This window comes from Manihot esculenta, chromosome 14 (assembly GCF_001659605.2).
Source record: "Manihot esculenta cultivar AM560-2 chromosome 14, M.esculenta_v8, whole genome shotgun sequence".
In the NCBI taxonomy this organism is placed as follows: Eukaryota; Viridiplantae; Streptophyta; class Magnoliopsida; order Malpighiales; family Euphorbiaceae; genus Manihot; species Manihot esculenta.
Window position 1 is genome coordinate 2,567,276 of NC_035174.2, and position 12,265 is coordinate 2,579,540.

Consider the following 12,265-nt stretch of genomic DNA (forward strand, 5'->3'; position numbering starts at 1 on the left):
TGATTTAGTTAGTAGGAAAATTATTTAATACTTCTGAAATATCAACTCATCAAGTTTGAGGTGGTACATTGAATTAATAATAATACATTATATAATCTAAAATTAATCTTGAAAATCTACACCACCACTGAACTAATTATAATATACATAATAGTTTAAGTAAATTTAAATTTAATAAATTTTATTTTTTAATTAAATTATTTTTTTTAAAAGAAATTTTTTATTGAGTGTACCCAGTTCCATATAATAAATTTGTTACATAGTTTCAATTGATAATATTCTTAGACAGTGGCTTTCCAATGTGATTGTGTTATCATTGTTTAAATCCATATTAGTAAGTGCAAATGACTGCTAGCATATAAAGATAAGAAGCACCTTTTATTTATTTTGAAACATGAGAAGAAGCTTATGCTTCGTAGGCAGCAGATGGAGATACATTACTAAGCAGAAACGAAAATTTTAAAGGAATAACACGACATCGTAATGACATATATTCCTTGCTCACTTTCATCCTACTTAGCTCCATCTTTCTCTGCATCTGCAATTGCAAAAACAATATAATAAAGTTAGATATTATAATGCTATCAAAATGAGCGTGACAAATCCAAATTTTGAAAAAATAGAGTGTACCAGTTGACGGCGCAATTGAGAGGTGGAAGATGGCATTGGGATGGAAGGCGGGCAGCAATGGCCAGAGTGTTGCAGAGGCAGTCATTTTGCATGGACTGGAGTGCGTTACAACAATCAGCACTAGGGCTGCCGTGGGCACCAGGTACTACAAATGGTGCACACACATTCAGGGTATTCAACTGGCTTGGGCAACTCTGCGACATGCTCAGGTGGGTCTGCGCTGCAACTGCTATGAACAAGAGAAGCATTGCTGCTTGCGAGCTCATAGAGGTCAGGCACTTGATAGCTGCCATTTCTATTGATCAATTTTGTGTTTACTCGTTGTTATGTTTTAAGTTTAAGATTTTTTACTTCAATTTATAGTCGGTGCCAAGATATATTTGAGGTTGAGTCTTGATGTGAGTCACCTAATACAAGTTCATCTTTATTGTGTTGGACTCCAAAAAAAAAAAACATTTATAATTTGAGGAGACTCACATTATAGTGCCTTGCAGTTAATTGCTTGTTATGATTTTCATCATCTTCACAGCAACTATAATCTTATATGACAATTTACGATTTCATCTCTAAAATTTATAAAAATTATAATTGAATCACTCTCTGTAATATTTACCTTACTATGGTTATCTGTATATTTTTTTTTCAAAAGAAATAATCATAAAAAATAATTAAAAAATTCGATTAATAAAAATATAAAATATTATCAATTCATATTTGTACTCTCATGGTCACTATAAACTTTGAAAACCAAAATTAACCATTTCAATAAATATTCAAGAAAAATCAAATATAAAGACATTCTCATTCAATATAAGTCCTGAAAAACAGATTATAAATATTAAAGATTAAATATAAGCCGTTTTGTTGTGCCTTGTGCTTTTTATTTTCAAATTTGTGGTAAATTGATTCATTTTTAGTTGGATGTGAATTTAATTAACCACAAAAATCATTTTTAAATCTTAGTACCAATTACACCAGACTAATCTAATTACCATATGTCCTTAATTGAATATATTAATGTCATAGGAAATTTTCATCCATAAGCAACCGAATATTATGTTCAGTAATGCATGCCATTAATGAATACAAATAATGAAGAAGAAAAAGAAGGCTATCTATGTCCAATTCTGGAGGTATAAAATTAATAATCTGGACAGTTTCTACACATTCAAAACACCTATATATGGTGTTTGCATGTTGCCTTTAAAATTTATAAATTAAAAATAAAATAAAAAATACAACGATTAGGAGTAATAAATGGTTTCATATTTAATTTTGATGAAATTAAATATGTCCTACAGAGCCATTAATTTTGATCAGGTGCAGCAGGAGCTGTCCAGTAGGACTTCACTGCAAAAAGAAGCTTCTCCCTTTGAAGAGGTCCATCTTCATGATCAACAATTTGGCTATCCCAGTTTAATCCATCGGTTATTCTCTTGATCTTCACTAATGTATCAACATCATCTCTGAATATCACACTCCCTTCAGGCCTCAGAATCCTGTCCATCTCTAACAATATATCTTCCATTTCACATCTGCTAAACCCATCCAGCTCAGCTGTTAGCTCACATCAATTTCAACACAATTTACCTGATAAAATCGAATTTACCTGTCCTGGTAGAGGCTGAACACAGAGGCTGCATGAATCAGATCGTAGGTTCTTGGATAAGTAGACATGGCTTCACACCTGTCAAACATAAAGGACAAAACAGGGGAAGATTGTCAGGCTGCCACTAGCTCCAAGTTAATGATTATGCAAATTGATCAAGCCGATTAATCAATATGAGTGTGAATTTAGTAGTTTACCAGTCCTGATATGTTCCAATTAGTCCTCGTTCGTAAATCACTCCAAGAGTATTGACCTTGGCTTGAACTGGAACCACATTCATTACCCAAACTGGGTCATCTATTAGAGCAGCAGCAAATCCTCCCAGGTAAGCGTTCATGTCCAAAAGGTTTCTGTACCTTCCAGCTTGACCAAATTGGTTGTTCACAGTTTTATAATATGTTAATCTCCGATTCCATAACTTTATGTCGTTCTGGAAAATTTCTTCTGTCACTCCTTCCACTGTTCCTCTGCTGATTCTTGGTGGAATAGCATTCAGTCTCTCAGGCCACTTCTTCAATTCTCCACCTGCAACTTCTTCATTGTTTGATACCTCAGGCAAATTACTCAAACAAGTCTCCATATTTGTGTACCTGATGCAGAAACGTGATTCAACTTAATTGTATTTAAGAACAAGCTAATTAAATATATATTCAAAACCTTCTATGTATAATGCACACCAAGCTTTATCTGGATCCTGATCTGAGGGGCAGAAGGTTGGATTCTGTGTAATCTTCCTGTTAACTTTGCAATTTAAGTGATTGAGTGGTTTTTGCCATATAGCAATGTCACCTTGCTCTACCAACTTTTTCCAGCAAAGGCTTTTAGCCACATTCTCAATTTTAGTCTGTTCAGCTTTCAAGTCTTCCTTTGTTCTCTCCCAGCCTTTCCAATATTTCTTCCACCGGATCGGAGGGCCAGACAGAATCCAGTAGCCACCAGGCCGAAGAACTCGATCAACTTCAATTAAATATAATCCTCCGAGGTCGGCCCATGGAATAAGGCAGCGAGAACAATGAGCCATGTCAAAAGCTCTAGATGGGTATGGAAGTCTGTTGGAGGCGAGAACTCCGATCAAAGCAGGGACTCCTCTTTCTAGGGCAAATTGCACTTGGGCTTCATGGGTGTCCCTCGGTGCAAACGACATTGTTAATATGTTGCGTGAGAGAAGATAGGCACCCCAACTTGCTACCTGCGTCGTTACAAATATCAAGTCATTGATAAAATACTTTGGAAATCCGAATATAATACTATTCTCAAGTCGTTTGTTTTTTCTTTGACTTTCTCGAATTGCAGTATACATATTCTTAATGCATTATCCGAGAAATCAAAACTTATTAGAGAGACTAAAAATTGTTTTCAAAAAGTTTCAATTTTGAATTTCAATCAAATTAATAACAATTAAATTTTAATCTTAAATTAATTGGGATTGATTAGATACTAAATGTACATCAATATCTGATCCCATAAACTCAAGACCTATGCAATTGAGCTTCTCTATGAAAAAAATCAAATAGAACCCATTTTTCTAGTTTTGCACCTAAAATTTTCTTTGTTTTAATACTATCCTACATGTCATGTTATAAATTCCATCTCTTTCTCACGTTTTCCCTGCTAGCTTATTCCAAAAAAAAAAAAAAAACTTAATAGTCAAATTTGTATGTAAATGCCATTTTCCCTAAAACGTGTAATCTTCATAAAAATCTTTAGGATCACATACCATTTTTATCCCATCCATCGATTAAAACAATTGACTACGCACATGAACATTCAAACCTTTCCGAATTTCTTCTAACTTTCCATAAATATAAAAGTAAATTCTCACCAAAACCAAAATCTAAAGTTAACTCCGCATCTTCAATTTTTGATTTTTTTCGTAGTAGATAATGCATCTAAATACTAAACAAATTAAATACATTTATTGTAGGTACCCCTTCATTTTTAAAACCTTTCTTATTCGATTCAAGCTTAAGATTTGTTAAAAGAAAGTTCAAATCTTCACTGACATATTAATAAGGAACATTAATATTTATTAATATGTTAAACATATATGCTAAGATTTTTTTACATATTAGCATATATGATTAAATATTCATTAGGAAACCAAATAAAAGAAAATTTTTTTTAGCGAATATGAAATATTCTTGAAGCTTACCCCACAGCCGGTATCAATGGCGGTCCTAATAGACCCATCTTTGACGTTGATCAATCTCCCAATATCATCGATATACGCGTCGGCACCATTAGGAAACATAGTTCCACCCCCAGGAAATCTGAAACGGTCACCCTCGTATCTGATCCAATTCTGCACTGCCTTCTCCACCGTAAGGTGTTTGTGAGGCACGTTCGCGTACCAGGCGAAGCTCCTGCTCGCAGGCCATGCGAATGGGTTCTTGTACCCGTAAGGGGCTGGAATACGGCACTTTATTTTCTCATCTTTCTCTGGGCAGTGCCTTTCTCTGTATATCAGGCTTCGCCTACTGAATCTCAATGATCTATGAGCGTCCTCACATGGGGTGTACTCACTGAAGTTCACGTTGCATGGAGGGTAGATTTTGACCTCCGACGCTACTGTGGTTCCTACATCGTCCGCCGTGTGGTGGCTTCCAAAGTCTAGCAGTTCTTCTTGTTTCGTGTTTGCAGTGTTACATGGGATTGAAATCGTAGTGGTGGTGGTGCTCGGTGTAAAGCCGCCGCTGGTTTTTTGCCAGAGGCCGAAGAGATAAGAGAAAATGCAGAGAAAGAGGATAAGAGCTAAAGAAAAAAGATTCTTCTTTTTGAAGAATAAGCGGACATTAACAGCAAGGCCTTTGGAGGGCTTGGAGGTGGCATGGTACTGTGTGCTCTGAGCAGCGCTACCCATGGATACGGATTTTGCCTAGCGCTGCTGGCTGATTGTTGTTGGTCTGCCTAAGAATCTGGGGATCCACTGCGGTTTTGGATTTGGGTCTGGAATAGGTTGAAAGAAAGAGGGTTGAGGAGAAATAGGTTTAAATCAAGTGGATCATGTGGATGGAGTATGAGAAAGAGGAAGTTTTGTTTTTATTTATAGAAGAATATACAAATTAGGTGTGGTTTTTTAAAATGGAAAGTGCAAAGTTTGCATATGAGCTGGAAATTTTGGAGAAATAGGAAGTGACAGAGGACGAGAATCGAAGAGTATTAAATGGTGCTCCTCCAGATTACCAAATTAAAATAATTGTAGATTAATGATAATATGATTTGAGAAGTAGTGGGTTAGTGGGTCGATTCGGCCGATTTTCCAGTCCAGTAGACCCCGTCTAGGTATTTCTGCAAAGTGGGTATTGCCTCACTCAGTCACTCATTTGTAATATTTTGATCTCTGCCTCTATTACTATATTACAATTTAGTTCTTTCTGGACCCCTTCTTGTACTCCTCATCCAGATTTCGCAAGTCCTAGGTTCCCACATCTTGAATCCCGTGCTATTTTAAAAGAAAAAAAAAAAAAGTCAACTCCTGCGATGCAATACGTAGATTTTTTAATACCTAATTCAGCCTATTATATATTAAAAAATATACATATATAAAATTAATATAATAACACGTATTGATAAATATAAGTTTTAGATTTTATTTCTTCAATTTTCGATTCACATTTTAAAAAATTAAAAAAATAAAATAAAATAAATAAATTATTTAAAAAATAAATAATAAATAAATAAATTAAATTTACATAATAAATTTTAACTTAAAGTTTTGTAAAATCCTAATTTAAATTTAAATATTTATATTGCGAAAGGCCAAGTAAGGGAAGTCGGCTGTGCCTGAAAAGAAAAGGCAGTCAAAACCAAGGTTGACGGCAACGGCGGGGAGACATTGAAATGAGAGATTTATGTTAATTTCTGGCTGCCAGTTTTCGACAGTGGTCTTGTTCATGCTGCAACTCTTCTTCTTTCTCTCTCTCTTTTTTTTAATCCCTTCCAACCATGCATGTCAAGCACTAATTAATAGCGTCATTATTTTTGTGGGATCGATAAAGTGGTTAAACTGAAAATGGGATAAGGTAGATCAATGACAAACATATAAATAAAATTAGGCTGTATTTTTATATTTTTAAAAATTTATTATTAATAATGTTCGAAAATTAAATAATAAATCTCCTTTATATATATTAATAAATTTAAGAGGGCAATGGCACCCCTGTTTATGCTGTGAGTAAGATGAATTTATTAACCATTGTGTGAAGTATTTTATATATACTAAAGAAAAATTGTTTGATATAGTAGTTGACAACATACCACCTTGGAAGTCCTTATGATAAAATTTAAGAATATTGGGTAATCATAAAAATTGTCTTTGCAATTGAATATTTAAATATTTCATTTTCTTTTATAATTTATTTACTTGTTAATTTTAATATCAAGTCAACATTGAATAGAAATGGTTAGTGCGGTTTGGTTCAGTAATTACTAATATTTCACTGATTTGATGAAGGCGGTGCCATGAAATAAGAAATAGTAACAACCAACCACACTCATGAAATAAGATAACCAAGGCATACTTATTTTCTCACTTTGGGGATGAGGTATAGAGAATGTTTCTTCCTCATTGTGAGATTCAATTTCTCCCTCATATCCATCCTTAGCAGATCCACGTCGCCTGGAACAACCCAATCAAACGAGTGCACCAAAGAACCAAGAACCAATGGAATTTGCCTCGCAGCCAAAATCAGTCCACCGCAAATTCTCCGGCCACCACCGAAAGGAACATATTGAAAATCATTGCCCTTGAAATCTAGTCGAGAACCGACAAAACGTTCTGGTTTGAAGCTGAGGGGATCATCCCATGCTGTGGGGTCTCTACCTACGGCCCACATGTTCACAAGAACCTGTGTATCCTTGGGGATGTTGTAGCCCATTACCTCACAAGATTCCACAGCACGATGGGGGAGCAATAATGGGCCTGGTGGGTGCAACCTCAGTATCTCTTTGACGCAGGCTTGCAGATATGGCAGATGGTGCAAGTGTGAGTCTTTGATGGTGTCTTCTCCGATCACAAGTGCCAGCTCCGCCCGCAGTCTGTTCATGGTATCTGCATTTCTTATTAGTTCTGCCATTGCCCATTCTATTGTTGAGCTACTTGTGTCTGAGGCAGCGGTAAGTAGCTCCTGTACGCATTTAAAAGTGAAAAACCAGTAAGAAAATGCTGTGCATGTAAGTAATATCAATTAAGGAGGAGTCGGAGATATATATACCGCAATTAGTTGGTTGATCTGCTCATCGCTGAACTGTTTATCAAGTAACGCATCCAAGAAATCATTTTTCTTTGAAACATCACTTCTTGTTTTTCTTCTTTTTGCAATGATGTGCTCCCAGAAGGTAGGAAGTTTGTGACACTAGATTTCTTATACAAACCTTGAAAATCAAATCCACCCAAAATGGGATAAAAATCTGATAAATTTGGGATGCCACCCATCTCAATTATTTCCATGAAAAGTTTCTTTATCTCTTTTCCTGAACCCTTACCTTCATAGTCCAAAATATCCACTGAAAATATTGCATTACTCATGATATTAATGAAGGTTGTGTACGCTGCCCTTCCAATATCCACCATCTTATTCTCACCTGCCTTCACTGTCAAGAAACTCACCAACTCTAATACCTTCGTCTCCCTCACGTTCTTGTGAGCTTCTATGGCCTTAGTGGAAAACAAGTGGCTTCCAGAAAAAGTTTTAAGTAACCTCCATTGATCAGTGCACTCCTTTGCAAATCCCAGTGATAAGTGGTTTCGCTCTGGGCTTCCAATTGCAAACGAATGAGAAACAAAACGACCGGATAATTTACGATCATGGGTCTTAAGGATTTCTCTGGCAGCTGCTGCATTGGAGCCTACAACGAGAAGTTGGGTGCCCAGCCGCAGTGACATCAGAGGACCATGAACCTTGGCTAGATTTGCTAATGAGACATGAACATCTTTTCCCATTTGAAGGAGGTTTCCGATGATAGGCCATGCAAATGGACCAGGAGGTAGAGGTGGATTTCTGGAGAAAATGTTCTTCAAAAGGATGAAGAAATAAGGCATCAAGAGGAGGGGGATGAAGAGAAGGATGCTTTCTGCTACTATATTGCATAGCTCCATTGTCTTGCGGACACCATAATGCTATAACTTTTATATTTATATAGAGATATTTTTTTATTTTATTCAATTATTTCAAATCGGAATATCTCGTAATTTTAAAAAAAAAAAAAAACTTTTATATTATCAGAATTTGGAAGCTTTCTTCTTTTTAGATTATCGTTATCTTTTTAGATTATCCTTATACAAAAGGCTAAAATTGAATAATTGAGCGTAACTCTAAAATTGAATAATTGAGCGTTATACAAAAGGCTAAAATTGAATAATTGAGCGTAACTTCAGTCCAAAACTTAATTTAGATTATCGTTATCTTTTTAGAATTAAAAATTTACAAAAATATTCATATTAATAAAAAAATTCAATTTTTTTACTTACAAAAATTTTCATTTTAAACCAAATAAAAATATGAAAATGCCCCTTTTGAGCTAAATCAGGGCTCACGGGAGCATACCAGGGCCATGAGTTCGGAGTGCCCCTAAGCCGACCTGCCCAGTAGTTTCGACTCAGGATTCAGCGTGAACGATAGGCCGGGTCATCCACAGGCCCAAGCCCAGTAAAATTCAATTTTTTTACTTACAAAAATTTTCATTTTAAACCAAATAAAAATATGAAAATGCCCCTTTTGAACTAAATCAGGGCCCACGGGAGCATACCAGGGCCATGAGTTCGGAGTGCCCCTAAGCCGACCTGCCCAGTAGTTTCGACTCAGGATTCAGCGTGAACAATAGGTCGGGTCGTCCACAGGCCCAAGCCCAGTAAGGAGGAGGCCGGCCTAAGAAGGAGACATAAAATGGGCAGGTCCCGTCCTTTCGCAGCCCTATCCGCATGTGCATTAGAAGAAATTAAATGGCCGCCTAACATAGGTATGGCACCTGACGGTACGAGCCCACCTGACAGAGACAGACGTCCCTGTATCAGAAAAGCCATCGAGCGCCACTGGTAAGCGAAAAGAAAAGAATAAAAGAAATGGAGGATCCCCGAAAAAAAAAGGAGAGGCTTACACACACTAAAATCCTATTCTCTGGATCTCAGAATATCAATTGGCGCCGTCTGTGGGAACGAAGAAGATCTTTTCGTCACCGGAGTTCCATCCTTGCTACACCCACTGAGATCTACGATGACTAACCACAACGAAAACCACAATACCAACGCTCTAAATGACCTGAACTCTGCTCAAGAAGGGCAACAGTTCTCTTTCTCTAGCCCTACAAATCAACCACCGATACTGTTTAATCCCTCGTCGAGCTCGACAGGGAATGCACCCGTAGCCACTATGTCTAAACAAGACCGTCAAACCATCGCCCTTCAGTTACAAAACACTGTCCAATGGCTAGGGCAAATAATACAGCAAAGGGGCCTCAATACCCCGTCAAACGTGTCACCCATAGTCGAAGGGATTCAAACCAACGAACCTCAGCCAACTTTCAACCAACCAATCCACCAGCAAAATAGTGGAGAGACAGGAGAAGGAGATAGAAGAGCCAATAGGGAAGAAGAATCGATTGTCAGAGCTCATGGAAGAAGGGTGAGAGAGCTTATAGAACACGATGAAGCAGAAAGCTATTTCACAGGAGCAACCGAAAAAACCAGAAGTGAATAATGGAGGGAAGAATACTGCCAGGAGAAGAAACCAAGACAAGAAGAGGAAGACGTGGACCGAAAGCTCCGGGAGATGAGAAAACAACTTCTAGCCGATCTGGGAGCGAAGGACCAGAGCCAGACCTTTTTACCCACTTTCTCACCTTTCTTGGGGTAGATCCAACAAGAAACCATTCCCAAAAAGTTCATGATGCCTTCCATGGTAGTGTATGATGGAACAGGAAACCCGAGGGAGCACATCCTCAACTACAAAACATTTATGGAGCTGCAAACCCTATCGGATGCCTTAATGTGCAAGGTATTCTCTACTACACTCATAGAACCAGTGAGAGCCTAGTTTAATGGTCTGGAAGCCGGAAGCATCAGGAGTTTTGGCGACCTCGCCAATATTTTCATCAGTCGATTTATAGCAGGGGTACCGGTTGATAGAAAAACCAGCTACCTGAAAACAGTGAAGCAGAGGACGAACGATTCTCTAAGAGAATATGTGGCCCGTTTTAATACGGAGGCCCTACAAATCCCTGAACTAAATGAAAGCAGGGCAGTGGAAGCCATGTAGAAAGGAACTACCTCCCCCGAGTTCTTTGGCTCGTTGTGCAGAAAGCCCCCCACCTCGCTGGCAGAGTTGATGAAGAGGACAGAAAAATACATAAGGCAAGATGATGCCTTGATGACAAGCAGATTCTCCAAGGAGGCAGCAGACAGAGGAAAAGCCCGGGAAGAAAGGAGGTTGGAAAGATATGAAAAGAGGCAGAACAAAAAACCTGAGACGTATAGACAGCCCTGGGACCAGAGGGAGCAAAGACCATTTCCCCCTCGGGTCCTTGAAACCGTGACCCCTCTCAATGCCTCTCGAGCTGAAGTGCTCATAGTTGTCCAAGACAAAGAGTTCCTTTAATGGCCCAAGCCCATGAGAACCGAAGCGAGCCAGAGAGATCCTGACAAATACTGTCAGTATCACCGCACACATAGTCATGACACCAATAATTGTTACCAACTGATCAGTGAAATTGAAAGGTTGATAAAAAAAGGGGCATCTCTGAAACTTTGTAAGGAAACCAGAAGGGGAGAGGCCTCCATTAAACCCTGCGACAAAGAGGCCTCGAAGATCGGGGGCAGGACCAGTTAATGATGGTTCCAGCGGAACCATCAATATGATTGTCGGAGGGACTGGAGGCAGGATGAGCAAAAGGGGAAAGAAAAGAAGCCGGGATGGGGAGGGAAGCAGCAGCGAAGTTCTGCAGGTGATAGAACACTCCTCAACCACCATCTCTTTCTCTCCGGAGGACGCCCACGGCATCCAGATGCCGCATGATGACGCCTTGGTTATCGAAGCTATCATTCACAACTTTCGAGTTTGAAAGATCCTGGTTGATGATGGAAGCAAGGTGAATCTGCTGGCGTATAGGGTCTTCCAGCAAATGGGGATACCGGAAGAACAACTAGTAAGGGATCAAACTCTAGTGAAAGGGATAGGGGAAACTCCAGTAGCAGTAGAAGGGAAGATAAAAATGGCCTTGACTGTGGGCGAGCCACCCCTATCTCGAACTCACTACGCGGTGTTCTTGGTAGTGAAGCTCCTTTTGAACTACAATGCAATATTGGGAAGGCCTATGCTGTACGACTTTGAGGTAGTGATCAGCATTAGGTACTTGACCATGAAATTCCCGACTGAAGCAGGAGTGGGAGTAGTTCGGGGGTGTTAAGAAGAAGCCAGAGCAGTATACTTGACCACGGTAACAGAGCCGAGCTCGGCGAGTGAAGGAATCGATTCAGAAATCATGGAAGTCAGAGATGAGAAGAAAGAGGTGAGAACAGAGCCTATGGGAGAACTAGAAACCTTCCCCCTGTCAGAAGAAGAAGCAGACAAAGTTTTTAACCTTAACGTCGACTTGACTAGAGAACAGAAAATGACAGCGATGGCTTTAATCCGAGGCCATGCCTCCAGTTTCTCCTGGAAGCCATCAGACATGCCGGGAATAGACCCTGAAGTAATGACTCATAAACTAAACGTCCTCCCCAAAGCCAAACCAATCAAGCAGAAGAAGAGGGTAGTGTGAAAAGAAAAGCAACAGGCCCCCAGGGAGGAGGTTCAAAAGTTAGAAGAAGCAGGGTTCATTAGGGAGGTCATGTACCCACAATGGTTAGCAAATCCTGTACTAGTGAAAAAAGCCAATGGCAAGTAGAGGATGTGTATAGACTTCACTTACCTGAATCAGGCTTGTCCCAAAGATTGTTATCCCCTCCTCGACATTAATAAAATGGTCGATTCTACAGCCGGCTTTGATTATATGTCGTCTCTAGATGCTATGTCTGGTTATCACCAAATACCC

General features: G+C 38.7%; 1 protein-coding gene and 1 pseudogene across 1 annotated transcript; both read right to left on the reverse strand.

The window, feature by feature from the left end:
* Positions 1-1,748: 1,748 nt before the first annotated feature.
* Positions 1,749-5,392, reverse strand: LOC110631312 (probable methyltransferase PMT15). Its single transcript, XM_021779084.2, has 5 exons — positions 4,392-5,392; positions 2,917-3,428; positions 2,437-2,829; positions 2,240-2,317; positions 1,749-2,165 (listed from the first exon to the last, which is right to left on the reverse strand). Exons 1-5 carry the CDS (start codon positions 5,097-5,099, stop codon positions 1,937-1,939), a joined length of 1,920 nt encoding a protein of 639 aa, XP_021634776.1. The 5' UTR covers positions 5,100-5,392; the 3' UTR covers positions 1,749-1,936.
* A 1,259-nt stretch (positions 5,393-6,651) lies between these two features.
* Positions 6,652-8,335, reverse strand: LOC110631299 (annotated as a pseudogene).
* Between the last annotated feature and the right edge of the window lie 3,930 nt (positions 8,336-12,265).